The sequence below is a fragment of the Vigna radiata genome, chromosome 7 (genome assembly GCF_000741045.1).
Source record: "Vigna radiata var. radiata cultivar VC1973A chromosome 7, Vradiata_ver6, whole genome shotgun sequence".
NCBI classification, from domain to species: Eukaryota; Viridiplantae; Streptophyta; class Magnoliopsida; order Fabales; family Fabaceae; genus Vigna; species Vigna radiata.
Window position 1 is genome coordinate 43,841,810 of NC_028357.1, and position 27,929 is coordinate 43,869,738.

The 27,929-nt window shown below is 29.6% G+C and overlaps 2 protein-coding genes across 13 annotated transcripts; both read left to right on the plus strand.

The window, feature by feature from the left end:
• Window positions 1-5,341: 5,341 nt before the first annotated feature.
• Window positions 5,342-13,998, plus strand: LOC106765881 (ABC transporter C family member 13). 3 transcript variants are annotated; one of them, XM_022783827.1, is made up of 15 exons: window positions 5,342-5,579; window positions 6,202-6,218; window positions 6,339-6,421; window positions 7,174-7,360; window positions 9,137-9,225; window positions 10,047-10,192; window positions 10,334-10,457; window positions 10,771-10,834; window positions 10,927-11,022; window positions 11,421-11,431; window positions 11,517-11,661; window positions 12,469-12,624; window positions 12,723-12,854; window positions 12,984-13,084; window positions 13,559-13,998. In XM_022783827.1, the coding sequence occupies exons 8-15, from the start codon at window positions 10,832-10,834 to the stop codon at window positions 13,560-13,562; spliced, it is 648 nt and encodes a 215-aa protein (XP_022639548.1). In that variant the 5' UTR covers window positions 5,342-5,579; window positions 6,202-6,218; window positions 6,339-6,421; window positions 7,174-7,360; window positions 9,137-9,225; window positions 10,047-10,192; window positions 10,334-10,457; window positions 10,771-10,831; the 3' UTR covers window positions 13,563-13,998. The 3 variants fall into 3 exon arrangements, 1 of the variants encoding a protein (XP_022639548.1); XR_002668800.1 differs by lacking the exons at window positions 9,137-9,225; window positions 10,047-10,192; window positions 10,334-10,457; ... (5 more) ...; window positions 12,984-13,084; window positions 13,559-13,998 and having other exon boundaries at window positions 6,202-6,421; window positions 12,145-12,707; XR_002668801.1 differs by lacking the exons at window positions 9,137-9,225; window positions 10,047-10,192; window positions 10,334-10,457; ... (5 more) ...; window positions 12,984-13,084; window positions 13,559-13,998 and having other exon boundaries at window positions 6,202-6,421; window positions 12,469-12,707.
• A 140-nt stretch (window positions 13,999-14,138) lies between these two features.
• On the plus strand, window positions 14,139-27,831 carry LOC106767262 (MLO-like protein 1). Of its 10 annotated transcripts, XR_002668802.1 has the most exons (7): window positions 22,740-23,858; window positions 23,957-24,017; window positions 24,264-24,358; window positions 24,820-24,894; window positions 25,010-25,098; window positions 25,654-26,696; window positions 27,542-27,831. XR_002668802.1 is itself a non-coding variant. In XM_014652112.2 (6 exons), the coding sequence occupies exons 1-6, from the start codon at window positions 23,781-23,783 to the stop codon at window positions 25,799-25,801; spliced, it is 546 nt and encodes a 181-aa protein (XP_014507598.1). In that variant the 5' UTR covers window positions 22,740-23,780; the 3' UTR covers window positions 25,802-27,831. The 10 variants fall into 10 exon arrangements, 1 of the variants encoding a protein (XP_014507598.1); XR_002668805.1 differs by lacking the exon at window positions 22,740-23,858 and adding exons at window positions 14,139-15,513; window positions 16,862-16,996; window positions 17,337-17,455 and having other exon boundaries at window positions 24,264-26,696; XR_002668804.1 differs by adding an exon at window positions 24,514-24,601 and having other exon boundaries at window positions 22,740-24,017; window positions 25,010-26,696.
• Window positions 27,832-27,929: the final 98 nt, after the last annotated feature.

Here is a 27,929-nt window from a genome sequence, read left to right on the forward strand (position 1 = left end):
TAATAATAATAATAATAATAATAATAATAATAATAATACTAATAATAATAATAATAATAATAATAATAATAATAATAATAATACAAATAATAATAATAATTCTAATAATAATAATAATAAAACTAATAATAATAATACTAAAAATAATAATAATAATAATAATAATAATAATAATATTAATCATGTTATTATTATTATTACTATTATTATTATTATTATTTCAATCATTACTATTATTATTACTACTACTATTATTATTTTTCTTATTATTATTATTATAATTTTGTCAGTACAACCTTTAGTTTTATGGGCAGTGGTTGCCATTGTCATCTGACAAATCATATCGAAAATAGTTTGCTCACTCATTCCATCTAAATTCCATTCGTCTATTTCATTTCTAGAGAAAGCATTTTGTACTAATTCTCCTCTTTCTTCAAACTACACGTCAGCAGCTGTTGGACGAGGATAATAGTTTCTAAGCTTTGGATATATATTTTAATTTATTGATTTCTAATGTATTCACTAATGGTTTATTTAACTTGTCTAATTTACTTTTTAATTCTTCTATTTTCAAATCTGTATCACTTTTTAATCTTAATGAATCTAATTCTTTTTGTGGTACGTTGAATAATTTATATATTAGTTTTATAGGTTATTTTGAACTACTAGGAGTTTCTTTTTGGGCCTTATTTTCTATTCGGGTTAATTGTTTTGTCATAATATCTTATACTGTATTTGAATAATTAAGTTGAGAATGCAATTTTTTAATATCTTTCACTTGTACAGGCTTATCTTCACTTTTAACATCTTTATATGGGCTAGCTTCTATTTTTATGTTCTTTAGGTCGTTTTGGAGGTTTTTGACCCTTCCGGAGCCATTGGTGAGAGTCTCCAAGCTGTTTGAATTTCTTAAATATAGGCAATTATAGTTGATAAAGAAATTGATATTAGTAAATGATAATTCTGTGAAGATATGTAATGTATGAGTTATATATGTTTATTTTTGCTTCTGAATGAGATTGTATGATTATTTGGATGAGGTTGGTGAAGTAAAACAAGATTGGTGATATGGATTATGTACTTTGAGAATTATTCTAAGATCTCTAGGTGAGATCGCTTTAGTGTATGAATGAATATTGAGGCTCCTTCAAGGGAGGTCATCCCTAATACTCTGACGGTCTTTCATTCTCAAATAGAGAGGATCGACGCGGGTGGTGAGAGTAGTGGGAAGTCCTAGGGTAGACGCTTTCACTGGAGGTCTATTCCGCGGTAACGGACTAGCCTTGTGTGTGGTCGGGTGAAACCCCTCGGCAATGACTTTGCAAAGCAGTAGAGTCCACCACAAGTGCACAACCTGCCCAAGATCAAAATTCATCCCTAGTCCGTACGAGTCTAGGTCAATTATGATTTATCTATACTTGTTTTGTTATTGCTTGTATGTTTTATTTCTTGAAAATGCATTGAACATGTTTATGTTTTTAATACTAGCTCACCCTTGCAATGTATGTTTCTGTGTTTCGTATGTTCCTGGTTTTCTTTCTTGTGATGATCATCCAACCTTGGATGTGAGCAGAGACAACAGATGATGCCTCTCTTGAGCAAGCACTGGACAGTGGAGAATCAGCCCCTAGTACTTACCTTTCCCTTAGATTTCCACTTAGTTTCTTTTCTTTTGTTCCATTTTGAAAGACTTTATATGTAATTGTAAAGCTTTTAAATTTCTCTGATTTTGGATAACTGTATAACTAAACACTCATCTAGTACATTTAAGTGTTTTCCATTATCATGGTTGTTTGCATTCTATACTTATATATGTTTAGTATATAATTTGGAATGTTACAATAAATAAACTAATAATAATAAGAATACTAGTAATAATAATAATAATACTATTAATAATAACAATAATAATAATAATAATAACAATAACAATAATAATAATATTAATAATAATAATAATAATAATAATAGTAATAGTAACAATAATAATAGTAATAATAATAATAATAATAGTGATAATAATAATAATAATAATGATAATAATACTAATATTATTATCATTATTATTATTATTATTATTATGATTATTATTGTTATAGAGCAATTAATCACCTTCACCTTCTTTTGTTCTGTTTCTTTTTTCCTTTTATACAGTCCTTCAGGCTTTTATAATTTGCCTTTCAGGTCATCTAAAATGAGACCATGACAAGGGCTTTGTCAAGGTTTCCCCGATATTGTTACTATAAATTGTTTATTTTCTAGTTGTATTTTAACAAAAGCTTACCTCAATGCCTGGAAAAGTTTTTGCTTAAGAATATATTCTGGAATATGGGAGAGACTGTATTGAGATGCATGTTGGAGCTGTTGTGAACGTGCTTTAGTGGTTGATGATTTGATTGCCACGGGAGGAACACTCTCTACTGATATGGATTTGCTAGGTGAGTTACTGTGAGAAATCTTGTCGTAAATGGATATTATATATATATATATATATATATATATATATATATATGCTAATTTACATAAGATTTTTTTAGTTTGTATATTTTAAGAAAATATACCAAGGTTACAAAAAAGTCATTATATATTAAAAAAAATTAAAGAGGTATTTTAATAATTTAAAAATTTAATTTAAAATAAAAAAAACAAAAAATATTTATTTATTATCCGATTGGTTCACAATAGTTATTATCTTCTTATTATATTTTTTAAAAGGTAGTTATTTTTAAAATAAAAAATAAAATAAAAGATAATAACTATTAATACACTACTTTATTATTTTTTTATTTTAAATTAAATTTTAAAATCAATAAAATATCTTTAATTTAAAGTTAATTTTTTTAATAGATTTTTGTAATCTAAAACTTTGTATACTTTGACTAAAATGTACTAATTAAAAAAGTCCTTAATATATATATATATATATATATATATATATATATATATATATATATATATATATATATATAATTTTAAGGTGTCTTAAACATATAATAAACTTGGGTTAAATATAATTTTTTATCTTTTAACTTTAAATTAAAATTTGAATTAGTTTTTTTTTTTAAATTTTAGATGAATTTAATTTTTAGGTTAACGTGAGTTTAATTTTTCAATTAAATTTTATTAAATTTATTTGATTTTTAAAATACATATTTTAGATCAAATTAAAAAAAACGTCATATAATATAAATAATTTAAATATTATTATAGAAAAGAATTTTAAAATATCTAATAAATTTAACAAAAATTAATTAAAAAAATTAAATTTACACATTTTAAAATTAAAAAATTAAATTAAATCAAAGTTTTAAAATTAACTAATTTTAATTTTTACTTAAAATTAAAATTAAGTAACAATAACGTATAAGTGAATTTCTGTCTGAAATAAAATACTCTGAAGTTCATACAGAAATATAAAATTATAGTATGTAATAGAAATAAACATTTCATATTTACTTAGTGCAGTGGAAGTGTGACATGTATAGCACATGATTAAGCTCAGATTTTAATAGTGCTGAAACTTTAATCGATCTTTTATCCTATTTTCTAATATACTTTTTTCCTTTATGTCTCTCCACACTGAATCTCGGTGATCATTTTTATCATTTATGCACAAAGTTCCAATTTGTGAAATACTGCTTTTTTATTTAATTAAAGTCATTTACTTACAAAACTTTATTGCTTTTTTTGTGTGGACGAACCCAGAAAAATAATTACATAGAAATTTAAAAGATATGCATGATGATATTTTGATAACATTTTTCTTACAATATTTTAACATCATTTACGTATTATTTTGTGAGTGGTTCAAAATTATTCTAAAATCAATAATAATAATTATAAACATGAACCAATCACAGAATGACATGTAAATCACAGAATGACATGTAAATGGTATTAAAATGTTGTCAAGGTAGGATAATGATATTTTCACAACATGTTTTTGACAACATTTTAACCATATCTGCATGTTATTCTGTGATTGATCTATTGGTATTTATGATTATTATTATTGATCGTGAAGTAATTTTGAACCAATCACAAAATGACACGCAAATAATGTTAAAATATTATAAAAAAAAATATTGTCAAAATATCATTATCCTTTTATTATATATAAACTAATCTTGTTTATTGTAGTCCGATATCATTCTACCATTTTTGTTAGTGTCTTAAATATGTTTGTTGAAAATTTAGGATTGATAATATATCTTTTATTATTATAAATACAAGTAAAGTTATCAGTCAAGAAAGGTAAATTATTTAACCATATAACAAATAAACCATTGTGATAAATGGATTTCAAAAGTGACAAGTCTTAAAAAAAATTAAAAGTGTGAAAATAAATCTACAAACATTTTAAAGAGACAAAATATATAAATATATACTAAAATTAAATAAATAATTTTTATTTATGTATTAAAATTTGGGGGCCACCCACCCATTACTGCAAACCAAGCTATGCCAGTGGACTTGATTACGTCAATATATTGTTATTCTAAATTATATTTATAAACAAATTAATAGAACTTTTAGTTTGATTAAATAAATTTATGGTATTTTTCCTTTTCGTAGTTCCCAACCTATTTAGTGTTTTGTGCATATCTTTAACATAAGTTTTTTATTCTATAATAGGTGTTATTTCATTAATTTGTTTTATTCCAATTATGTCGTGACTGCATATGAGAGTTAATTTTTGATTTTCTAAATTTTGATTTAATTTTTTGTATAAGATTTTCAGTACTTCAACTGTATTTAAGGATAGTAATCCAAATAAAATCTTAATATAATTAAGCTAACTTTAGATTCAAAATTTCAGTTAAAAATAAGTAATAACAAGTTATGTTTAGATAATTTTGATTACATAAGTGATTATTTATTACAATAATTAAATTTAAAAAAATTCTCCCACGTTTGGATATTTTAGCAATGAAATTTTTTTAAACTTTAATTAAACACTTAAAAATTAAAAAATAATTAAATCAGGGCAAAATATATCCACAGTTTATATAGATATTTATTGTAAAAAATTTCGTTAGCAAAATTGGAAATGTTTTATATAATAATTATTTATCATGCATTGATGTAAAAATACTAATTAAAAGTTGAGTAAAAAATAATTTTTGTGTTTGTATGGAATAATAAATATATTTTTTTAAATACTACTATTTTTACATATTGTATAAGTGGAATGTTAATATTCAAAATTAAAGTTTACACAGATAAATAATTTTGTAAAATCTTTTACTTTTATCTGTGAAAAGTCAAATTTACCCACGAAAAAAAATCCACCCGCGCCTTTTTTATGTATGATATGGGTCACTCAGTAGTCTCTCCTCTTCCTCCAGAAATAAGTGAGTGAAGTCTCACTTCCTCCAGAACATTCACTTTGTCAGAGAGTTGGTGAGAGAGAGGGAAAAAAGCTGAGACGCGAAGCCAAGAGAAGAAGCTCTGCTCGAGGGGTCTTCTGGAGTGGCGAGAAGAAGCTCTGTTCGAGGGGTCTTCTGCAGTGGCGATCTCTCTTGGTGATGAAGAAAAGAGAAACCCGATGAAGGGAAAGAGGAAGAGGAGCGTGAGAGGTTAGTGAAACACTTGTCAATGTTCTGTTTGTAAGCATCTCTTCCTCTTCCCAATGTTTTGTTTTTCTTTATTTTCTACAAGAAACCAATACTTGTCATACATTTTGTGTTTTGATCTACCACCATTTTTCTTGACATTTTTTCTTTAAATTTTATTGTTTTACTATTGTATTTTTCTACATGTTTTCTTTTTCGACTCCGTCCAAAGAAACTGTAATTCTTTATTGCATGAAGACTTAGTCTCCATTTATTGTGTTTGCTACTAAGTTATTGTTATACGGCTTGATGGGTATGAAAACATTTTTGGAGTTTTGAGATTACAATCATATTAATATTTCTGGTTTTATTAGGTTAGGAGTGTTTATTTCTCTGTTTTTACCGTTAGCAGTACAGTTTCTTGGTTTTTCTTTCTTTTGAACACGGAAGTAATAATATCGGTTTCTTTTTGCTTCAGCTTTCTTTAGTTCTTTTTTTGATAGCTTGACTTCAAAATTAACATTCTTTCTGATATATTGAGAAATGACTAAAAATTAAAGGAATATCATAGTGTGTCTGTACATTAAAGATCATGAAAATTCATTGGAATCTCATCCTGACTTGTATTGTTTTTCCTGGTTTACAGATTTGGGATGGAGAGAGGTTCTCTGACTGCTTTGAAGACATATATCCTCATTCTTTTTAAGATTTTAGTTTCAGCTCACTCACTATACACACAAATACATATGAATTGATTTTCCTTAATATTTCGTTTTGTTTTAGGTTTTGGAGTTAACATAGTGACTGTTGTTATGGTCGTTGTGCTTGGATTTAGTCAGAAAATTGATCGAAGGTCAGATGGCTAGGTACTCACTGATCTTAGAAGTTTTTGTTAAGGGATGTTAAGAAACCCGTTTTCCTTTCTGTAAAATGTGCTTGGATTTAGTCAGAAAATTCTTATAGTGGTTTTTAGTTGAAAAATGTAAACTTTTAAGAGATATTTTTTAAGAGTTATTGTTTTATACGTTATTAATGTCTATTTAAACTATTAACTAATTCAAAATTATCATGAATAGGATTGTTAGAGCAATTATTGTAAAACAAACTTTTATTCCTAGTGACGAAAGGAAACCACGAGTTAGTTCACAAATATAAATCATTTAAACAAGTATTAATTATTGTCTTGAAAGTTATTATAATGTAATCGTCCCCTCCTATCTGTTATATATATATATATATATATATATATATATATATATATCCTTTGCACTCTTATTATCACTCAATAAGAAGGTAGATACCTTTCAGTTTCTCTGTCCTTTTCTTCTCTTCTTTATTCATACACCATATCAGAGCCATTTTTTTTTATCATGAACTCCTCCTCATCTTTCAGAGCAATATAAAATATGGTATCAGAACAATATAAAAAAGAAATATAAGTATAAAAATATATGAACATAAATGCACAAATATGAACAGAGAATAAAATAAAGTAATGGCAATTCTACACACACTCAAGATCCTTCTTCTGTTCTCCCACATACCTTTAACACTTTTTTTTTCTCTTTCAATGATCACATTGACGCTATTCTTGATGCACTTCCTTATACTGTTGAAGAGACAGAAATCTTGCTTTCAGTCTAAGAAGAACGTTTTGAAAAACATCATTTTCAAGAACAACAAATTGTTCAAGCCAATGTTGCATCTACTACATTCAACTCTTCAAAAAAACTCCCAAGGTTCTTATTTTTTCACCAAAGAGAGGAAGCAAAGCCCACACCAACAAGAATAAATTGACACTTTCTGTAAGTACACTTGCTATACCTAACCACGTTGAATTTATAATTTTAGCGTATGTTTGTAGCCATCCACGTAAAACTTTTATTTCTGTTGTTAGAATTTCTTGATGTTTTCATCTCAAGGTATGAGTCATAATTATTTCTCTTATTTTTTTTTCTCTTTTTTAGTACTGTTCCGACTTCAACTAAAAGAATGATTACAAGAAATTCATTATTTAATTTAAAGAAGTAACAATTTTTAAAAAATTCAAGAAACAGTATCTTAACATGCCTATATACCAATTGCGTTTTAAAAAATATCTTACTATTCATGGTAAGATATTTTCTTTTGACTAATTGCAGTATGAGAATAATGCAGCCAAAGTAAGTGACTTGGCTTTCCAATTTTAGAATTGTTTTGTTGTATAAAGAATGATAGAAAGAACAACTAAAGATCCTAATTATTCTGTTGCTTGAATCCATTTGATCACAAATAACAACAAATCTTATTAATTCCGTATCATATGTAAAGAATTTGTTGTGCAACATAGAAGACATCAAATTTGTTAGTTAAAATAATTATTGAATTCAATTCTTACGTCATACTACTCAGTACTCAGCTATTGGCGTTACTTTTTTTTTTTTTTATTTTCTATTGGATTTACTTTTTTTTTTTTTTTTAATTTATGTTTAATCTGACTGTTGGAGATGGTACCTACATAAGTTTGGGTTGTTTTTAAGATAATAGTATTAACATTTTTTAGTCCGATTGTATTAGTATTTCCAAATTCATCTGGGCAGATCCAAAGGGTTTTTAATCAATGTTAATGAAAAACGGGTCTTTTTTCACAGAATAGATCGTCTACACCAACCTGTCTTGATAAATAGTATCATTAAATGTGCTTAATTTAATTGCAATTTGCTTAATTTAAGTCTATCTAATATGATAATTTTTTTATTTACATTTAAGTGTAGNATAAATATAGTATAGTTGACCCTAGTTTCGAAGTACTTATTATAAAAAGTTAATAAGTTTATTGTTTATGATAAGNTGTGATTGGATACCATTATACTGAGTATATATAACTGCATCATCCACACAAGTTCAACTTTCACTGCAGACCCAAAAGTACTAGAGCAAGGATATGNTGTTGTTGACTTGTTGCTCATTCTTCACTCCCCCATCTCCTTGATTTTATTGTNTTTGACTGCTATTTTTCTTGCTATCTTTTAAAGCTCAAAATCCTCTCTGAACATACCTTGAAGCAATTATAAAATCCCGTGAGTCAAAAACATTATCTAACTCAAACCAGCTTAGGAAGGAATTATCTTGTAGAATTTGGAAGAATTGGGAGATGCATTTAGCACCAAAGTTTTCTATTGAGGCAATAAAATATGATTTCTAATATTGAACGAAAAGTTACATGTTTTTATCAACTAAAGTTGCTTGACATTTTNATCAAAAACATATTTATCTGTAGATTTTTCTTGGAATACTCTTTGAACAATATCATGAACTGGAGGGTTCTGTCAAGAACTTAGTGTTGGCCTTCTATGTAGTTTTTTTTTGTTTTTTTTTAACCTTTGGCCCTGGATTGTTTTTCACTCTGTCTTGGAAGTTGTTTGTTTCAAAGGCATTCATTCCCAATAAAAAAATTCAGTTACTGTTTCAAATTTTAATGCTTCTGTGGAAGTTAGTTGGCAATGCCTGCCACATGTTGGTGTAGTCACGGTGATGGTTTTATGCTTTGTCATTGATTAGTATTATGTGAAATGTTGACTTAGTTGTGAATATCTGTACAGATTTGGGTTGCATTTTCAAGTAAATCTATTTTTGAGCAAGAGAAAGCAGTGTAACCTTGGTGAAAATGCACACTTGGGCTGAGCGAGGAGTAAATCTGATAAGCCATTTCTTTCCCTTTCTCTTAAATAGTAGTTATAGGTTCTTTATGATAGTTAATATATTCTTAGTAAGTATATTAAAGATAGACATATGTTGTTTTCTATAAAAATAAAGAAGATCAATTTTGTTTTGTGGCCAATCTGAACAAGTTCTTTTGTTTTTTAGTTTTGTTATTTTAGTTTTAATCTTTGTTTTTGTTCTTGTTCAATTCTGTCTATCTTTCTGTTTTTCAGTTTTTGTTGTGGACAAATTTGTTGCTGTTTGATATATACCTATGTGTTTGTGTTGTTACAAAGCCTTCCTCACTCACACATTGAGGGCATATGCCTCTTAAGTGTGGGGGTGAGAGGGTATAGTTAAATTTTTGCTTTTGCTTTGATCCAACTATTTTTAGTATGTGCTTTTGTAGTAAAAATAGATTAATTTTTTTGCTTAGTTGATTTTCTTTTTAGTTTAGGACTAATTGAGTTGTAAATATTAGCTTATAGGGTAGTGTAAATAGTCATACTTAGTTTCAGTTTATAAATTCTTAGTTTTAGTTTGTAAATACTTAGTCATTGATGCTTTTAGAATCTGTTTTAGGATGTAGGATTAGGCTTTATTTTTATTACTGTTTGGGATTTTCTTAGGGCTTTTTTTTTCTTAAATAGAAGTCTGTTTTAGTTTAGCTAGGTTCATAGTTACTTCTTTGCTTATTTTCTTTTCATTTTACTCTTTTATCTCATAGAACTTTGGTTTAAGAGATTTAACTCATTTCACAGTTTAATTTCCTTTAATTTACTGATTTTATAGTCTTGTTTCTGTTTGTAGAAAACAATTATATAGGCATCAACAAAGGATGATTTGGTTTGCCTAATTTGTAAGAATGGGATGGGTTGATGCTATCTAATTTTGCATTGGAGCAACAATTGCACACGGCAAGGCAAGAGCTGAATATTCCAATTAATATTGACGAGGTTCAACATCATTTTGATTGTAGTAGCAAGCATTCTGTATTCATTTTATAGTATATGTGATTTAGTATATAGATATGAAAATTACGTTTTTGTTTCTAGAACACATTTTAATTCTGAATGAATTTGCTGTCACAATTTTAGGTTTTTGGAGGATCCACTTCTTTCGAATGGTGTGGACCTTGAGGAAGGTGGTTATCAAGACCTTGTAGGTCTGATTAGTCATCAAACATAATTCTCTTCATAGNCTCCTTTGCTTACTCTCAAAGTAATTACTCTTCATTTTGTATGGGATGAAGTGTAGAATATAACTTGAATTTAAATACAATTTAGTTCTTGTGTGCTTTTTAAATAGTTGGTTGGTGGAAAAGTTAAAGGGGAAATTTACAATTTTTTTTATCAGTATGGGGCTTTTGATAATTATGAAAATTTCATAATTCTTTTGGAGATAATTATATGTTTGGTTTATTTTTTAAAGAAAATATACTCTTTTCATGTTGTTTTATTCAGTTATTTTCATTTCCAATTTGCAGGACTGATATGATTTTACTTTTACTTTTTTTAATATTCTTCCTATGCAGGAAAATGATGGAAACTTTTGGGATTTGATGACTTTCAACTTCATAACTCCAGTAACGAATCATGGTGTGGTAAAACAATTACATTCTGATGACCTTTTGCCACTACCGACTGATATGGGTCCTTCTTCCTGTCATGATGTGATTTTGTCCTGCTAGCAAGCTCAACTGAGTAACAATGGCTCTAATCCATCTTTGTTTAGAGCACTCTGTAGTGCATATGGATGGCCATACCTCTGCCTGGGTTTATTGAAGGTATTTTTCAATACGAAATCGTGTTTTCCTCCCACACACTGGAAAAATCTTTGTTGATGGAAACCAAAGCTTGTGCGTCACTCTGTAGTCTTTATAGGCAATATTTATACCATATGACTGTGATGNACTGCTGGAATATNATTTGTCCAAGTAATACCTNNTTCAACACTTTCAAATTTTCAATTCCAACATGGGATTCTAACTTTTTCTGTGGAGATGCAAGTTAGCCTTTTTATCTTGAAATGAAAGGAAATTTAATGCCTGTCCAGTAACTCAGTTGAGCTTGTTTCTTTTTTATTTCTTTTCTCGTTTTTATTTCTTTTTTCTTGTAAGGGATGGTGAAAACTAGAAAGGAATTATGTGCATTTCTTACCAATATCTTTGGATTTTATGTGCAGTTCTTACCAATGTAAGTTCCTTGTACTTATTGTTTCTTCAGTTTGTTGTCTTTTTTTCTCGGCCTTAATGTCTATCAAATTATTTGCTGACTGCAGAGTATTGAAGTACATTGATGCTAGTAGGAAAGAGGTTGGTATTGAAGTGAAACTATGTCAGTGGGAGCATGGCAAGAGTCATTTGTCATTTGAAAGCATGAAAAAGAGTCGGCAGAAGCTTAGAAAGCTTATACAAAAATTTACTGTAAGTTTCAGGCTATCTATTTGATTATGCAAAAGCAAATTTGAACACCAGAAACTTTTTTTCTTTTTTCGTTTTTCACTAATCCTTCTTACTGGTGTTAATTTCATTCATCAATTATTGCCACTTAAAAAAATAAACAAGTTAGTGTATTACAACATTCATAATTGCTACACATTCTTTATCGGCTGCTTTATAGGGCTTTTTGATTTCCCCAGTTTTAGAATCACGTACCTCCCAGAAATAGTTGAACATTGTGATCAACTTAATTATACTGGTTGGTTGGATTAAATGTTCTTGCTGATCACAGATGGACCTTTGTGATATACTGGTATGTTGGCATAATAAGTACTGTTATTTCTGAATGTTCTTGCTGATCACAGATGTACCGTCTTCTTGATTGTTCTTGATCTACTTCCGTCTTCTTCTTGTTTGTTCTTGACCTTCTTCTTTCTTGCATATAAATATGGTCACTGCTACCAATAGTAGCGTGGACGTAACACAACCCCAACAGACCCTATTATCTTCATNCNGGAGGAAATTCTGGTATGATGTAAAAAATCTATAAATTAGTATCTGCATTCTGTTTGCACAATACTTACTTGTGAGCCTTCTTATCCTGTAGTGTTTCTCTGTAAGGTGTTCTCTACAGCAAGTGATTGTCCAATATTGTCAAACTTTATGGAATTCAAATCGTNTGGTTCACATGGAANAANTACCATTATCTCCNCATATAGTTTCTGTAATCTACAGTAGTATGTACCTGAGATAAATGATATTCATATTTGATGGTTTACATTGAATAAACAGATGACCTTTCCAGAAAAAATAGTCCTGGATTTTATACCAGCTGTTGGAGCATGTCTTTCAATTGCAGACATAGTTTTTCTGTGGAAGAAAGAGCATAGTAGTCACATTGTTGGATATCATAAATGGTTCTATAGCTTTTCTGAGTTGATGGTGTGGGTAAGCTTCCTGATTTTTAGATCTCAGCTACANTTTTATATAGAGTTTATGGCATTTGATTGTTTGTAATGTAATTATTCACTTGTATTTATATGTAGNTAAATATTATTTTCTTCACAAAGCGTGGCGGCAGTCACCACATTGTCTTCAATCGTGTTTTATGTTTATGGTGGATTCCTAAAGCAATATTGGCAGTTTTGTATTTGATGACAAAGATTTCATCATTTAAGGTGCTTGGCTTAGATTTTTCTTAATTGGTCATGACAAGTNTACCTTCATTACTAATAATTTTATTTGTTTTCAAATAAGTTGTGAACCAGTAAGTCACATGTGAAAGATTGACGCACTTTTAATAGTAGGTTTCAATTTGCATCACGGAAAGCTTAGTTGTTCTCTTGAATATCTCATTTGGCATAGTCATCAATGTGCTAAGGATAAAGAGACCATCTTACAAAAACAGGTATATACTGGCACGCGTTTCTTACACTATACAGTCATTTTCTTTTTTCGATAAAGTTATTGATAAGCATTAGATAAAATTTTAAAAGAAGCTATTAAAATTGATAAGCTTTCTCTCTTTGAACACATTAGTTTAAACCATTTACTTGACCTTTAAACTGTTTGCCATACTAGATTCGTAAATAGCCTTGGTTATATGCTGTATAGGAAGCATTTGATGCCATTTAAAATGAGTTGTTTTGATTGTAGTAGCAAGCATACTGTATTCATTTTATAGTATATGTGATTTAGTATATAGATATGAAAATTACGTTTTTGTTTCTAGAGCACATTTTAATTCTGAATATCTACCCCCTCCCCAATTTGAGTTAATTCTTTCCTTTGTTTGTGTATTATTATTATATATATGTCTAGATTTTATGTGTTTGAAAATTTCAGCTTTGATAATGAATTATTCCTTATATGATTGATTCAGATAAAAGTCAGTGGGTTCTTATCTCATATCCAGAATTACGTAATGGATACTGGGGAATCTTCTCAGCAAAGGCACAATTTGTGTTATCACTTGGAATAACATCCCCACATCCTAAAGACGCGAAAGATGAGAACCAACAACCCACTAAGGTCTTTATTCTAGTGCCTCACACTCAACAACTGCCATTGGAGGAGAACTGTAGTTGGCTTCGAGAAGAGAAAAACAACATCTTGCAATAGATAAGAGGGCAGCTGCTCCAACCAAGTCCTATGCAGAAGCAGATTGGTGCAGCGAGGGAATTTATGCCAGGAGTGGTTGATAGCATAAGGAGCAAACTGATAAGTCCTTTCTTTTCGTTCCCATAGTTTTAGATACTTTCTATTCTAGTATATAGAGTAGTTATAGATAGCATAGTAAATAGTAGAGTAGAACATATGTGGTTTTTCATAAAAATAAAAAGAATAAACTAATTTGAATAAGTTTTTTTTTTTTTTTTCTCTTTAGTTCTGTAGTTTTAGCTTTTAAGTCTTTTTTTTTTCTTTTCTTGTTCAATTCTTATTCTTTTGTGTCTTTCAGTTTCTGTTCTGTAAATATTCCTTGTTCAATTCTTAGTTTCTAGATTCTACTTTAGAGCTATTAGAAATTTCTTAGTCCTTCTCCATTCATTGTCTTTGGTTCCATTGATTTTTTTTTAGGATTCTCTTTTGCTAATTCCTTTCATGTACCTTAAATTTCAATCTGTCTTAGTTTGGTCTAGGTTTCGTTTCCAGTATTACTCATTCTTTTTTGCCTTGTTTCAATCCTTTTGTACATAATTGCTTAGTTGTAGGAGTAGTTTCCCTTGTGTTAGGTTCTGTTAGTTTTAAAATTCTTTTTGCAAGCTGAATAGCCTAGGTTAATTTTTCTGTTTTACTGAATTTCTCTGAAAGTTTGAGTTGCATGCATAGTTTAGGACATCTAGCTTAATTAGGATGAGTTGAAGTAAGGTAGAAGAAATTAGAATTTTGAGAAACCAACTCTGGAGTCAACTTGACAGATATCCAGTGAGTCTTGAGCTTTAATTCTTTGTAGTGTGTTTACACCTAGGTTAGTGACACTCTAGAACTTGTGCATTTTCTCTTTGATACAGCTGAACTGTGATGGATTTTTGATGTGATTCAGGCCTTCTTTTGTTTTAGCCTCCTAGCCAAATAGCCCATCCACCCATTTGTTTTCCATTGCATCCTCATTTTGAGCTTCTAGCCTTTTCTTTGTGTGTTAGCTCACGTTACAAGCCCATTTTAACCTGAAAAACCAAAAAGATAACCAATTAGGAAGATGTGGGAAGTTGTTTTAATAGGGAAGTCTGAGAACTGTAGGGCATTTGGCTCTTTTTACATCATTATTTTTGATAGAAGAACAATGTTTGCAGAGGAAAAGGTTTGGAGTAGGAGGATGCTTTATCTTTCTAGAAGCCAAACATAGCATAATTCATAAACTTGAAAATCTCTTCAACTAAGTGAAATTTGGCTGTCTCTTTTCATGTCCAATAATAAAATATATGCAACTAGCCTGTACTAATTACTATTAGTATTATAATTGTGTAAATATGACTGACTAAGACCATTTTATCCCACCAAAGAGGTAATGGCTTGAACAATCTAGTGTCCCTCTCCAGTCATAGTCCATAGGTTAAATAATAGCTTATGTTCTAAAAAGTGACCTACACCTAAAAAATTCCAAAAACTTGTATACTAGAAAAATTCACAAATCTATTAGAAATATTTTAGAGCCCTCGTTACTTAGATGCCCTTTGGAAAGATAGTGAACACCTAGCAGCCATGATTGGCAATGTATCTTGTGTTGATAACTTGGATTTTATCATGGAAAGTGATGCTCTTGGACATAAAGTTATGGAACAGAGACAAGGGCATGAAAGTTTACTTGGTGTTGCTGGGACAGTTACCCTTGAGGAGGTAATTTTTTTGATACCCATTGGACCTTGTACAAAATGTTAAATTACCTTTAAATCGTCTCTATTTCTTTGTTTGTGTGTGTCTGATTGGTGATGTGTGTTTCTTTGTGTCTATGTGTGAGTAAGATTGTGTATGTGTTTAGGTCTTCTTTGATATACTAAGGAGATGACCCTCATGTATATAGCTGATTGGAATCATTTCAATTTGTTTCTATTTTAATTTTCCTTATCATTTTAGTTCTGCACAATTTAAACTAGTTACTGTTTTTACTTTTTTTATTTAATTCCAGTAGAAGAGACAGATTCTGTTTTCAGTTAGAATTAGGTACTTTGAAATACCATATTTTGATTCTTTAATCTAGAAGAATAGTTTTGTTCAAATTTAGATGCATATTAGTAAATTAGTAATTAGGACTTGTATTGGTTAAAATACTGTTTGTTAGTCTAGATTTTGTATCAGCATAGTTTCTGTTTTTACTTGTGTTTAGAATGTTGTCAAGTATAGTTTCTGATTTAAGTTATTTTTAGTTAGATAGCTATATTTGTATCTTTGGTTTCCTTAATTAGTTGGTTGTAGTTTTAATCTGCCTTAGTACAGTTTAGCTTGATTAGGTAGTTTAGATTCATTTACAAGTTACATTCCTGTTCTCTAACAAACTTATGTAAGTAACATGAATTTGATTGATTAAAATATTTAAAATATCTCTAACAAAGTTATTTAAGTAACATTGATTTGATTGATTAAAATATTTAAGATCTCCTTAACAAACTTATTTAAGTAACATTATTTTGATTGATTAAACTTATTTAAGTCACAGATTTTTCATGGATATCTTTTTTCAGTTTTATAGTTTCTGATTGTGAGTAATTAGGTTTTTTCATATTAAACTTGTGTATTTTCTTTTATTATTTTAAGAACATTTCAGTTATGTTTTGCTGTTCTAAAAGTGTAGTAGAGATGTTAATTAGGTATTCTTTGCTATTCTAAGAGTGGTTTTGAGTCTTTGTCTTGTTGTAGTGTCCGTTTCCAGATTTAATAGCGACATTCCTAGTTATTTGTTGTTTTTATATATTGACTCTTTTCTTAGATTTCTTTTTTAGTTTTAAACTTGTTTAGATAGATACTTTGATGTTATTAGTTGAGTTTCACAGTTTTTGCATGATTACTTGTCTACTATTTGTAGTTCTCGATTGTGAAAGATTTTGAGTTGACAGTTTCTGACCAGATTTTACAGTTTGTTTCAATAGGGTAAACGTAATACTCAAATTTCGTTTTACAAATCACTTTTCCCTAGTTCATTATCCATCCCATAGTATTTAAATGTTTACTAATGCATGGGATTTTACAGAGTTTGAATCCACCATTCACTTCGGTTGAATTGGATCACAGTGATTCTTGAAGGGAAGGATGCATTGTAACCACTCTAACCATAACCGCAGAACCAAAGAATTGGCATATTACAATTAGAATTTCTGTTCAAGAGGTTTGTTTCTTTTGCTCTGCTTTGATTGTCTGTGTTCAGAATAGAGCTGTTTCGTATTTTTCTTTCCAATGGCCGTTCCATTCCTGTTAGTCCAATTTAGTTTTTATTTGTCTAAAATTAGGTTAATTTTAGGATTTTTTTTTTTTGTAGTTTTGTAAAATTTTAGTTAAAAATAGGTTTTTAGGAGTATTTTTTAGTATTTGTAAATAATTAGGAAATTAATTCTTGTTCAAAATTCTTTTACTAAAAGTCTTTTTCTTTATTTTGGTTAAATAGTTTTTAATTGCTTAATTACCTTTTTCATATTTGCTGATTGGTTCTTTTTTCTTACTTTTTGAAGTTGCATAAAGCCCTAGGATAATTGGGCCTGGCCTTGGTCAAAAGGAAGCATACTGGGTGAAAAAGTCAACAGAAAAATACATTGGGCCGTGGGGCTGGATATATTGAGAAATACAATGTGTAAGCATTACATTTTTTTATAAAATTAGGATACAATGACTATATATTAAATAAGATATACTTATAGCTTGATTTTGCATGATTTCTTGCTTTTCATAATATAGCTTATATTTATGATGGTATGCTGTTATCATGATGTTACTGCAAGTCTTTTGTCACTTGAAATTTCTGTTAAAAAACATAACCACAATCAACATGAAATAAGTTTTATTCAAATTATGATAACAATCCCTTTATCATGCAAGGGAAAATGTAAAATAAAAGATTTTTCGAGTACATTCAAGCTTAATAAAAATGCAGTCATATAATATGGGTCTGATATGAACATGTTGCCAATTTTGAAGTGTCGATGCATAGCTTCTTAATCTAATATTTTTATTTTTATTCTCACCTTTTATTCTTTTGCTAAACATCCAATATTAATTCCGTATGATATTGATGAAGTTTACTTTTTCATTGGGATCACTGGACATGATATTGATCATTTTTTAATTGACCTTATCATCTTGCATGCTTAAAATGATACAAGTTTGTTCATACATTGTTGTTGGCCATGAGACCTTGAGTGTTGTTATCTTTCACCTTTCTGTACATTTGTGATCCATTGAAAAGTTTTGAAATATTTTTGCTGATAATTTTATTTTGATTCCCAATGCATAAAAACCCATTTGCTAATGACAACATATAATAATAGGTAGATTCCTACAGTTTTTTATATTTCTTCTAAGGCATGTGCAATTATTGTATTAGCTTCAGATGAAAATGTAGATCAGGTTATTTACATAATTTATTATGCTTTTGTTATGTTGTTTGACTCTTACCAAGAACTTCTTCACAATTAGTTTTTTTTTTCTCAATTCTCCATTTCTATAGTGATGCACGTGCTTTTCTAGAAGAGATCCTGTGATTGCTGTAAGTACATTGCCAATGATTTTTTACTTTCCACCCCCTTCTTCAAATATGTTAATCATAACTGGAGGATGTCATATTCCCTTCTTTGTTTTTTGTATAGTTTAGATTTGAACTTTCATTTCTACTTTTAAACTTTTTGTAGCAAGTTTCTTTTATTGTTTTAAGTAGATTTCAATTTTATTTTTGTGTTCTAAAATTATAGGGATGTTAATTAGGATTTTGTTGTTGTTTTAAGGGTAATTTTGAGTCTTTGTCCTATTTTAATATTCTATTTCAAATTTAATAGTGTGATTCTTAGTTATTTGTTGTTTTTAGAGGTGGGTTAATTGTTGTTTTAAGAGTAGTTTTTTGATTTGATTTTAATGAGTATTTCATAACTGTGGGTTAGATTTGTTGCATGTTTCAAATTCATTCTTTTTAGTTTTAGCACAGTTTTAGGCTTTCACTAGTTAGTTTATGAGCTTTTGTAGATTTGTAGATTTTGGTTTTATTTTTAGCTCTCTTTTACCATAGAAAAGTTGTTTAAGTGTTTGCATTGCATTTTACATTTTTGGTTTAGAACAATTTTAATATTTAGCCACTAGTTAGTAGGATAATTCTTAATTTGCATAGTTACATTTTAGATTAGTTGATGTTTTGTATTGCATTCAATTTTCCTGCAATTTCTTTTACCTTTTAGACCTTGTATAAGAAGTTTCATTTCACTTTTATTTTAGTGTTGTAGTGGTGTTATTTCTAGCTTAGTTTGTTATTTTATTCTGCATAGTCATAGAGAATAGTTAGATTTTAAATGTGGACAGATTTGACCTTTGTTGCTTTGTTAGTCTATAACTTTCTCTATAATTATCTAATTGAGTTGATTCTTTCTGCATTGTATTCCTAATTCTTTGGAGCTTGATGTTCAAACCCCAAAAAACGTTCAAGCTGCTCTTTACGCTAATTGGTTTGGTTCTTTCATTCTTCTCGAAGTTGGGTACCTTCTTGTTGTTTCTATCTCGATTCCAAATTCCATGTCGATTCTCCCTGTTCTTTTTCTTCAATTTGACCATACCAATTTTTTTCTTAGTTTTTTTTTTTTTTTTTTCATTTGCGGCAAGTTATTGTCCAAAGAGGAGCCATGCCTTTTCTGGAATCACATCCAGAAATTATCAAAGTAGACGCCTTGAATCATGGGACAACTCTCTAAAGTCCCGAAGGGAAGTGTTCTAAGACTTTTATTTTTTGAATTTTCAGAATACAATCTTGTATTCTTTTTGTTCATTTGTTGTTCCTTGCAAATTTTGACATGTTGTTCTAATCTTTTGAGGAAAAAGTTAGTTATATATTGAGACCAGTGTTACCAGCTGGATGTGAAACAAATTTTGGCCAGTATGGATCTGTTGGTGCAAGCGAGTCAGTAAACTTGGGTGGTTATGGAGGGAAACTTGTTTTTAAGAATATGGAATATAAGGCCATGGAAGACAGTACAATTAAAAAAAGTTGGAACTACATAAGGTTTTGAATTTTGAAAGTAGACGCGTGTTTCTTTTACAATATAGGTGACAATGAGTTTTAGCTGTTTTATTCTCTACAGTTTTAATTTTTAGCTACTAATTAGTGTTATATTTCTTGTTTTGCATAGTTGAATTTTAGATTAGTTTTGGTTTTGACTTGCATTCAATTTTTCTACATTTTCTTATGTCATTTAGAACTTGTATATGTAGTTTCACTTCCACTTTCTTAGTGTTTTCCCTTTTCTATTTCTAGCTTAGCTTGATATTTTAATTCTGCAAAATCATAGAAAATAGTTAGATTTTAAATTAAGTGTTTTTTTGGCCTTCGATGCAATATTTAATTCTGTTGGAAACTAGTGCGGACTTTTATTTCCTGCCAGCTTTTGTGCCTCCGCCATACGAGTATGGTTCCATTGACTTTTGCTGTTGCTATGCCATTTGTCCATTTAGTGCTTTTATGTGGTATATAAATGTGTTTAGGCCTTCCAATTGGTTAAAGGTTTATGATGAACATTTTTTTTCGTGTTAAGATTCAAATTGTTATGCACATTTTGTTGGACATTTATTGTAAGCCTAAAAAGGGTAAAAGCAAAATAGGAAAAATCAAGAAAAGACAGACAAATAAATTATTTGAAATATATTTTTTTTTGTGGTTTTTAATTAGAATTGGCAAATTTGAGTTTGTTTTCTTCTTTGCTTTCTAAAATGAAAGATTTTTTCTTATTGATTTCTATAGGTTTGACACCTAAGAACATTACAACGTTTGCATGCCCTTTTTGACATGAGAAGACGACACCTGGGAGGAGTCCAAGCACTAAAAGAAAAGGATCGGGCAAATTATGGTCAGTTCACTGCATTTCATTGGGGAATTTTTATAAAATATTTTGGTATAAACAGTGACTTTTAAATCTGTCAATCTGATTCAATTGACTGGTTATTTTTGTTTTCTTTATCTGTTCTAGAGTTGTGCAAGGTTCTTTTTACTGTGTGGACCTTTAATTGTTTGATTGTATTTCTTGGAATTTTGGTTTTTTCTTCAAAATGTAAAAAAAAAGAAAGAAAATATGTTCCTGGTTCATTGTATTGAGGCCTACACTGGATATTTGTGGCTGGTTTTTACCTTGGATTGTGGTGCTGTTTATGAACAATTTGAAAGGAAGAAGTTAGTGTGAATGGTAGCATTTTAGGTGGTGGTGATCTGAAATATTCTCTAACCCGTGAGCTATCATCCTTAAAACATTAAGCTGAGTGCATTAAACAGCAGAGAGAACATCAGTTTGTGAGATTTTGTGGTTGAATTGGCCTAATTTCCTTGGCATAAGAGAGACGGAGAGAGAGAAAGAGAGAGAGTTTGTGTGACTGAGTGCATAGAATTAAAGCCTGTGAGAAAAAGTGGTTTCCAATTATTGATTTCATGAGTGAATGAATTATTTGAGTCGTTTATGCTTGTTTATAAGAATATGGAATATAAGACCATGGGCGACAGTGCAATGAAAAAAGGTTGGAACTAATACGGTTTTGAATTTTTAAAGTAGACGCAAGTTTCTTTTACAATATAGGTCACAATGAGTTTTATTTATAACTTAGAAATGCTAAATCTACTATGTGCAAAAGAATATAAATATATGAGGCATAACAATTGTTATTCAATTAGCAGCATGTTTGTGTTTAATTTATTTATTTGAAGAAAATAAATATCTGAGGCAAAGCAATTGTTATTCTATTAGTGGCATGTTTGTGTTTTATTTATTTATTTTAAAATTACATAAAGCATGTATCCTCGTTTTAACTCTAAATTTACCTCTTTTTCTGGTCTTACAAGTTTATTTTAGCGTATTTTAGCTTCTTATTCTCTAGAAATAGGACAGGAGATGCTGTCTACACTGTTAAGAGAGCTTGGAACATTAAGAATCAACAGCAGAAGTTTGAGCAGAAGCCAGTACTGAAGGAAAAGGTATTGTTGCTGAAAGGGAGAGCTGAGAAAGAGCAGTTCAATACAACCTTGGAAACAATGCATACCTGGGCAGAGCATGGAGAAAAACAGATAAGTTCATTCTTTTCATTTCCTTTTAATTGTAGTTATAGATTTTTGTTAATAATGTACATAGCTGTAACTAGCATAGTAAATAGTAGGATAGATAATATGCTATTTTTCATAAAAATAAAAAGAATTAATTTTTATCTATGGCCAATTTAAACAAATTTCCTTTCTCTTAGCTTTGTAGTTTAGTTCAGTTTTACAATTCTGTTATATTCATTTCTTGTGTTCTTTAATTTTATTTTGTATAAATCTCTGGGTTGTTTGTCTTGTACATACCTTTGATATGGGTCTATTCGTGTGTGTAATATGTGTGTGTTTGTGTATGTGAGTATGTATTTTTGTGTGTGGATGTGTGTGTGCTTGTGTAACTTTTGTGCGTGTGTGTGCTTGTGTAACTTATGTGTGTGTGAATGCGTGTGTGGGTTTGTATTGGTATGTCTTCTTGTGTGGATAATAATTGTGTGTGTAACTTATATGTGTGTGTGCGTGTACGTGTACGTGTGTGTTTCTTTGTTTGTGCGTCTCTGTTTGCTTGTGTTTATGTCTTTCTCTAAGCTTTGTAGTTTAGTTTAGTTTTTCAGTTCTGATATATTCATTTCTTGTGTTCTTTTAATTCTGTTTTGTGTAAATCTCTGTGTTGTTTGTCTTGTATACACCTTTGATATGGGTCTGTTTATATAATATGTTTGTGTTTGTGTTTGTGAGTATGTGTTTTTGTGTGTGGGTGTGTGTGTGCTTGTGTAACTTATGTGCGTGTGTGTGTGCTTGTGTAACTTATGTGCGTGTGTGCTTGTATAACTTGTGTGTGTGTGCTTGTGTAACTTGTGTGTGTGTGCTTGTGTAACTTGTGTGTATGTGTTTGTGTTGGTGTGTGTTCTTGTGTGTATAATAATTGTGTGTAACTTATATGTGTATGGGCGTGTCTGTTTGCTTGTGTTTGTTTCGTTCTCTTAGCTTTGTAGTTTAGTTTAGTTTCTCAGTTGTGTTATATTTATTTCTTGTGTTCTTTTAAGTCTGTTTTGTATAAATCTCTGTTATGTTTGTCTTGTACATACCTTTGATATGTGTCTTTTTGTGTATGTGAGTATGTGTTTTTGTGTGTGGGTGTGTGCTTGTGTAACTTATGTGTGTGTGAATGCATGTATGTGTGTTTGTGTTGGTGTGTCTTCTTGTGTGAATAATATTTGTATGTTTGTAACTTATATGCGTGTGTGCGTGTCCGTGTGTGTGTTTCTTTGTGTGTATGTGTGATTAAGATTGTGTGTGTGTTTTTGTTTGTGTGTCTGTTTGGTTGCTCTCTTTCTCTAGATAAATGAAAGACTAAAGAGAAATTAATATTCCATATTGTTCGTTAATTTGGTTTGATATTAATTTAATATAAATTATAGAGAAACTTTTGTTTGATAAAAATATCAACTTTCAAGTGTCTAGATGGATGAATTTGTTTTGTCGTTTAATTGCTTGCTTCTTGCTTCGTGTAATTATATCTTGTATCAGGTCTCCCTTGTAGTTCTTTGTGGTATTCTTTTTAGTTATTCCCTATCAATCTATCATCCTTGACACATTAACATTTATATAACAAACGAACTTTAACTGGGTGAGACTCATAGTTGTTATCTTTGGCCCTTTGTGGTTATCTTCTCGTTGCTCAATATCAATGGTATGCTATAAGATATAAAGTTATGTTTCTCGTATGTCATCAATTAAATGTCTCTGTCCAGGCTGATACTTAACAATTTCAAGACTGGCATCTAAAACCCGGTTTTCTGTTTTTGTGTTTACCTTATGATCTTTTTGATGGACTGTGGTAGTGTTATATATCTCTTTCTGTATTTTGTAATAAAGTTAATTTAAATAACATTCTGGTGAAGAAAAGGAAATGAGTTTAAGAATTATTTTTTATGACTTGACAGTTAACAATACTGACATGAGGAAACAAAATTGGAAGATCTTTTGGGTTTCATTTCCTCACCCTTTCCCATCAACTCAATTCTTTTATTTTTTCTCTTTCCTTGTTTTTCTCTGTTCATGCTATCACTCTCTTTCTATATACAGATTCGTCAACGGAAACACTGGGAAGATTCAATTGCAAAAAAGAATTACGAAACCAACCGAGGTACATTATTTCTTTTCTTTTCTTTCCTCAATTCTTTCTGCATCCTCCTCTTTCTGTCTTCAGTTACTTTTATTATTCCTGTGCTTTTTTTTTTATTGTGTATAAATATAACATGCTTTATGCATTTGGTATAGCCTAATTTAACTGTATCAACTAAAGCATCACACCTTTGCAAAGAATTTTCTAGTTGCTTTTAAATCTTTTTATTTGCTCACCCCCACTTATACTCCTGTTGGTTTAATGCAGTTCTGAAACCAAAGGAGACCGATGATCGGGAACATGATTTTATAAGGGGTCGTTTTTCTGGTTTTGGGAAAGATTCTGCTATAGTTGGTTGGATGGTAAGTAAATTACATGTTTGCCATGGTGTGTAAGTTAAATAATACGATAAATAAAGATATACTTATGTCATCTTTCTGTTCATGGCAATTACTATCTTTTTGTGGCTAATTTAAAGATACACTAATGCCTGTTTGCTTTGGTCCTTAACATTTAGAAGCTTTAACTACTGGAACCGCACATGTGCCATATCTCTTTGGTACTCCTGCTGATTGTATTTGGCCAGTCTTGCTTCTCCTCAATCCGTATAATTCCATCTCTTATGCTTCCAATCTTATCAAATGATTTTTAAATATTGGTTCGTTTTTGATACACCTTTTCCTTGATGTTTGGTCACCACCACATAGTTATTTTCTTCACCACAAACCAAATAAACTTGTAAAGTCAATGCTAAGCAAGTGCCTTTTTAGTGTGTTTTTTTTCTTTTTTGTTATCTCTCCTAATCATTTATTGCTTCTTTCAGATATCCTTTTCTAAGCACTTTTATGGATATGTGACAAAATCATATTATGTGATACTACGACATGGTTTCATTATGGTAAAGCTCTAGTGTGCCATATTTGTTGTCAAATTAGTAATAGCAATGTCTTAGCTAGCTATTGCCAATGGCTTCGATGCCTAAGTCATAAAATTTATCTTTTCATGTTTTTTAGAACCACTGCAAGTCAAATCCAAAGTTTAATTTTCACAAATACATGATTTGCCCCCTTAAAGATGATTTCAAGCAAGTTTTTGGTATAAGGTAAATTCTTCTATATTGTTGCTTCTATGCGTGTATGACAATTGTAGACCATTTAATTGCCAATAAAACTTTACTGCCATTTGTTTCATTGTGTACAGTCATTATTTCTTTTGTATTAACAATTACATTTTGTTGGTATAAGGTAAGTTCTTCTATATCATTGTCTTTATGCGTGTATGGCAATTATAAACTGTTTAATTGCCAATAAAACTTTAGTGCCATTTGTGTCATTGTGTATAATCATTACTCCTTTTGTATTAACAATTCCATTCATAGATGTATATTTATTGGAAAAGTTTCTATTTGTTGCCCAATGTTTTCAGCATAATGTGGTCATAAACCTGCTTTCCTAGACCTGGTTTCCTAAACCTCCTGTGCCCTTAGTTGACTTTGAATTAAAACTTGTAATAACTCATTTTGTCTACAATGCTTCTGGCTTACCTTTTTACCATAGCATAAACAGTTTTGTTGTAAAGGGTATTCACTCTTTTGAGCTAGTTTTCATTCCAATTTGTCTATTTTATGTTGTTGACCTTTGTTTTATTTTGTGAACAGTCCAGAACATTCCAATGCAAGGAAGGGGAAGGGTTTTATCATATATTTTGTCAGCTATGTGCTGGAGCACCCTAATCTATTAGCGATAAGTGAATTACTTTTGCTTTTGTATCTGCTAATATGGGTTATTGTTGCAATTCTTATTTGAGGGTGGTCTTGAAGAATGTGGAATTTCTCTCTAAATAGTAGCTTTGATGTTTTATTTATAACTTAGAAATCCTAAATCAATATGTGCAAAAGAACAAAAATATATGAGGGTATTCAGTATCCATTAATTGCTAGTGAATAACAGAGGCTATTCAGTATACTTGAGGGTTGTGCGTGAGTTTTGAAGTGTGTTTTTCATAGGTTCTTGATTAAGAACCTATCAGCAATTGTTATTCAATTAGTGGCATGTTTGTGTTTTATTTATTTATTTATTTGAAGAACATAAATATGTGAGGCAAAACAATTGTTATTCTATTAGTGACATGTTTGTCTTTTATTTATTTATTTTAAAATTTGCATAAAGCATGTATCCTAGTTTTAACTCTTTAAATTTACCTCTTTTTCTAGTCTTACAAGTTTATTTTAGTGCATTTTAGCTTCTTATTATCTAGAAATAGGATAGTTTATAGATTTTTCTTTAATTTTAGATTTTTGTAAAAATAGTATTAATTTTGTGTTTTTTGTATAGAAATAGTATTAATTCTATAGAAATTTTTGTTGTGCATCATACAAACACACCTACTGTTGGGTGTTCTGATTTTCATGCATTAATTTCTGATGATTTGATTGATGATTTGTTGGGTGAATCTGATTTCACTTTTGAAAGTTTTGTATTATTTAATGATTCACACATGCATGCTGCTTTAGAGTTTGAGTGTATTAAATTTCTAGGAATTCTCTGGGATTACGAACCTTTGGTGATGGCTGTTGTGAGATAGAGCAATGGACGTGATGATAAGTTTCAGCCAGTGGGTGTCTAGTTTTTCTGGGTGAACATCCAAGAACCTATCTTGGAAATCTTTATGGTTTTAAATAAATCTGGGTGTCTATCAAAGGTATAGGTTTAATTTTTGTTTCCACTTTAAAATAACCATGTTAATATGTGGTTATGCAGTTAAAATAGGAGTAATTTTTTTTTTCTTTTCTGATTTGATTTTAGTTATAACTTCTAGCTTGTAAATACTTAATCTTTGATACTGTCGTAATCTATTCTAGTTTGTAGGAGCAGGCTTTATTTTTGCCTAGAATTAAAAATTATTTGAAGATTTTCTTTTCTTCATTCTTGTTTCTGTTTCAAGTTTTAGATTCTTTTAAGTTCTGTTTGTCTTAATAGTAATTGTTTTTCATTTTCACGTTCTGCTTTTAGCCTCTATAAATATGCTTTTTGCTTTAGATTTTTTTAGGTTCTGTTTTGTTCTATTAAGAATTGTGTAGGTTATTTAGTTTTCAATTTTTCAGATTGATTAGGATCCCTTTAGATAGTTTTTTTTAGGATTCTTTTACATTGTTTCTGTAAATAGAATTAATTGTAGTTCTCTTTCAATTCTTTGATTTTGTTTCTCTGTTTAGTTTTTCTTTTATTAGATTCATGTTCTGATTAGTAATTGTCTTAGGTGCTTTTAGCTTCTAGCTTCTTTTTAGCTTTTAAATAGAATTTTTTTTAGGTTCTTTCCTTTATAGGTTCTGTTGATGTTTCCATTAGGAAGTAATTAGGTTTATTTCGTTCATAGCTTCAGTTTTTGCACTTGTTTTATGTCTCTTTCATTTATTTTTTACTGATATAGGATTTTGTTTCAGTTTATAATTAGGTTCTGTACTAAGTCTTTAGTTTGTGAGTTCTATTTTTGTTACTTTAGGAATTTCTTAGGATCTTCTTTTCTCTTTTTTTATTACTTGACAGTTAACAATATTGACATGAAGAAACATAATTGGAAGATCTGCGTTCCAGTTTTAGAGGGTTTAAAGCCATTATGGTTGATGGAAAACCTGTTAGATACCATCTGAAGAGACTAGGGATTGAGGCCAAAGCTGCAAATAGCATCAATAAGGCTGTTTCTTTGTGGGAAAAATGGTCTCCTTGACCTCAGGTTAATATTTTAGTTTCTCTTATAGTTGTCAATTATGAAGGAACTGAATGTGATAAAAAACAGCAGTATCAACATTTTAGTAATTCTCATTAGCTTTATAGCATGTGCTTATTATTATTATTATTATTATTATTATTATTATTATTATTATTAGTATAATTATTATTATTGTGACATCCCAAATATATAGTATATATTTAT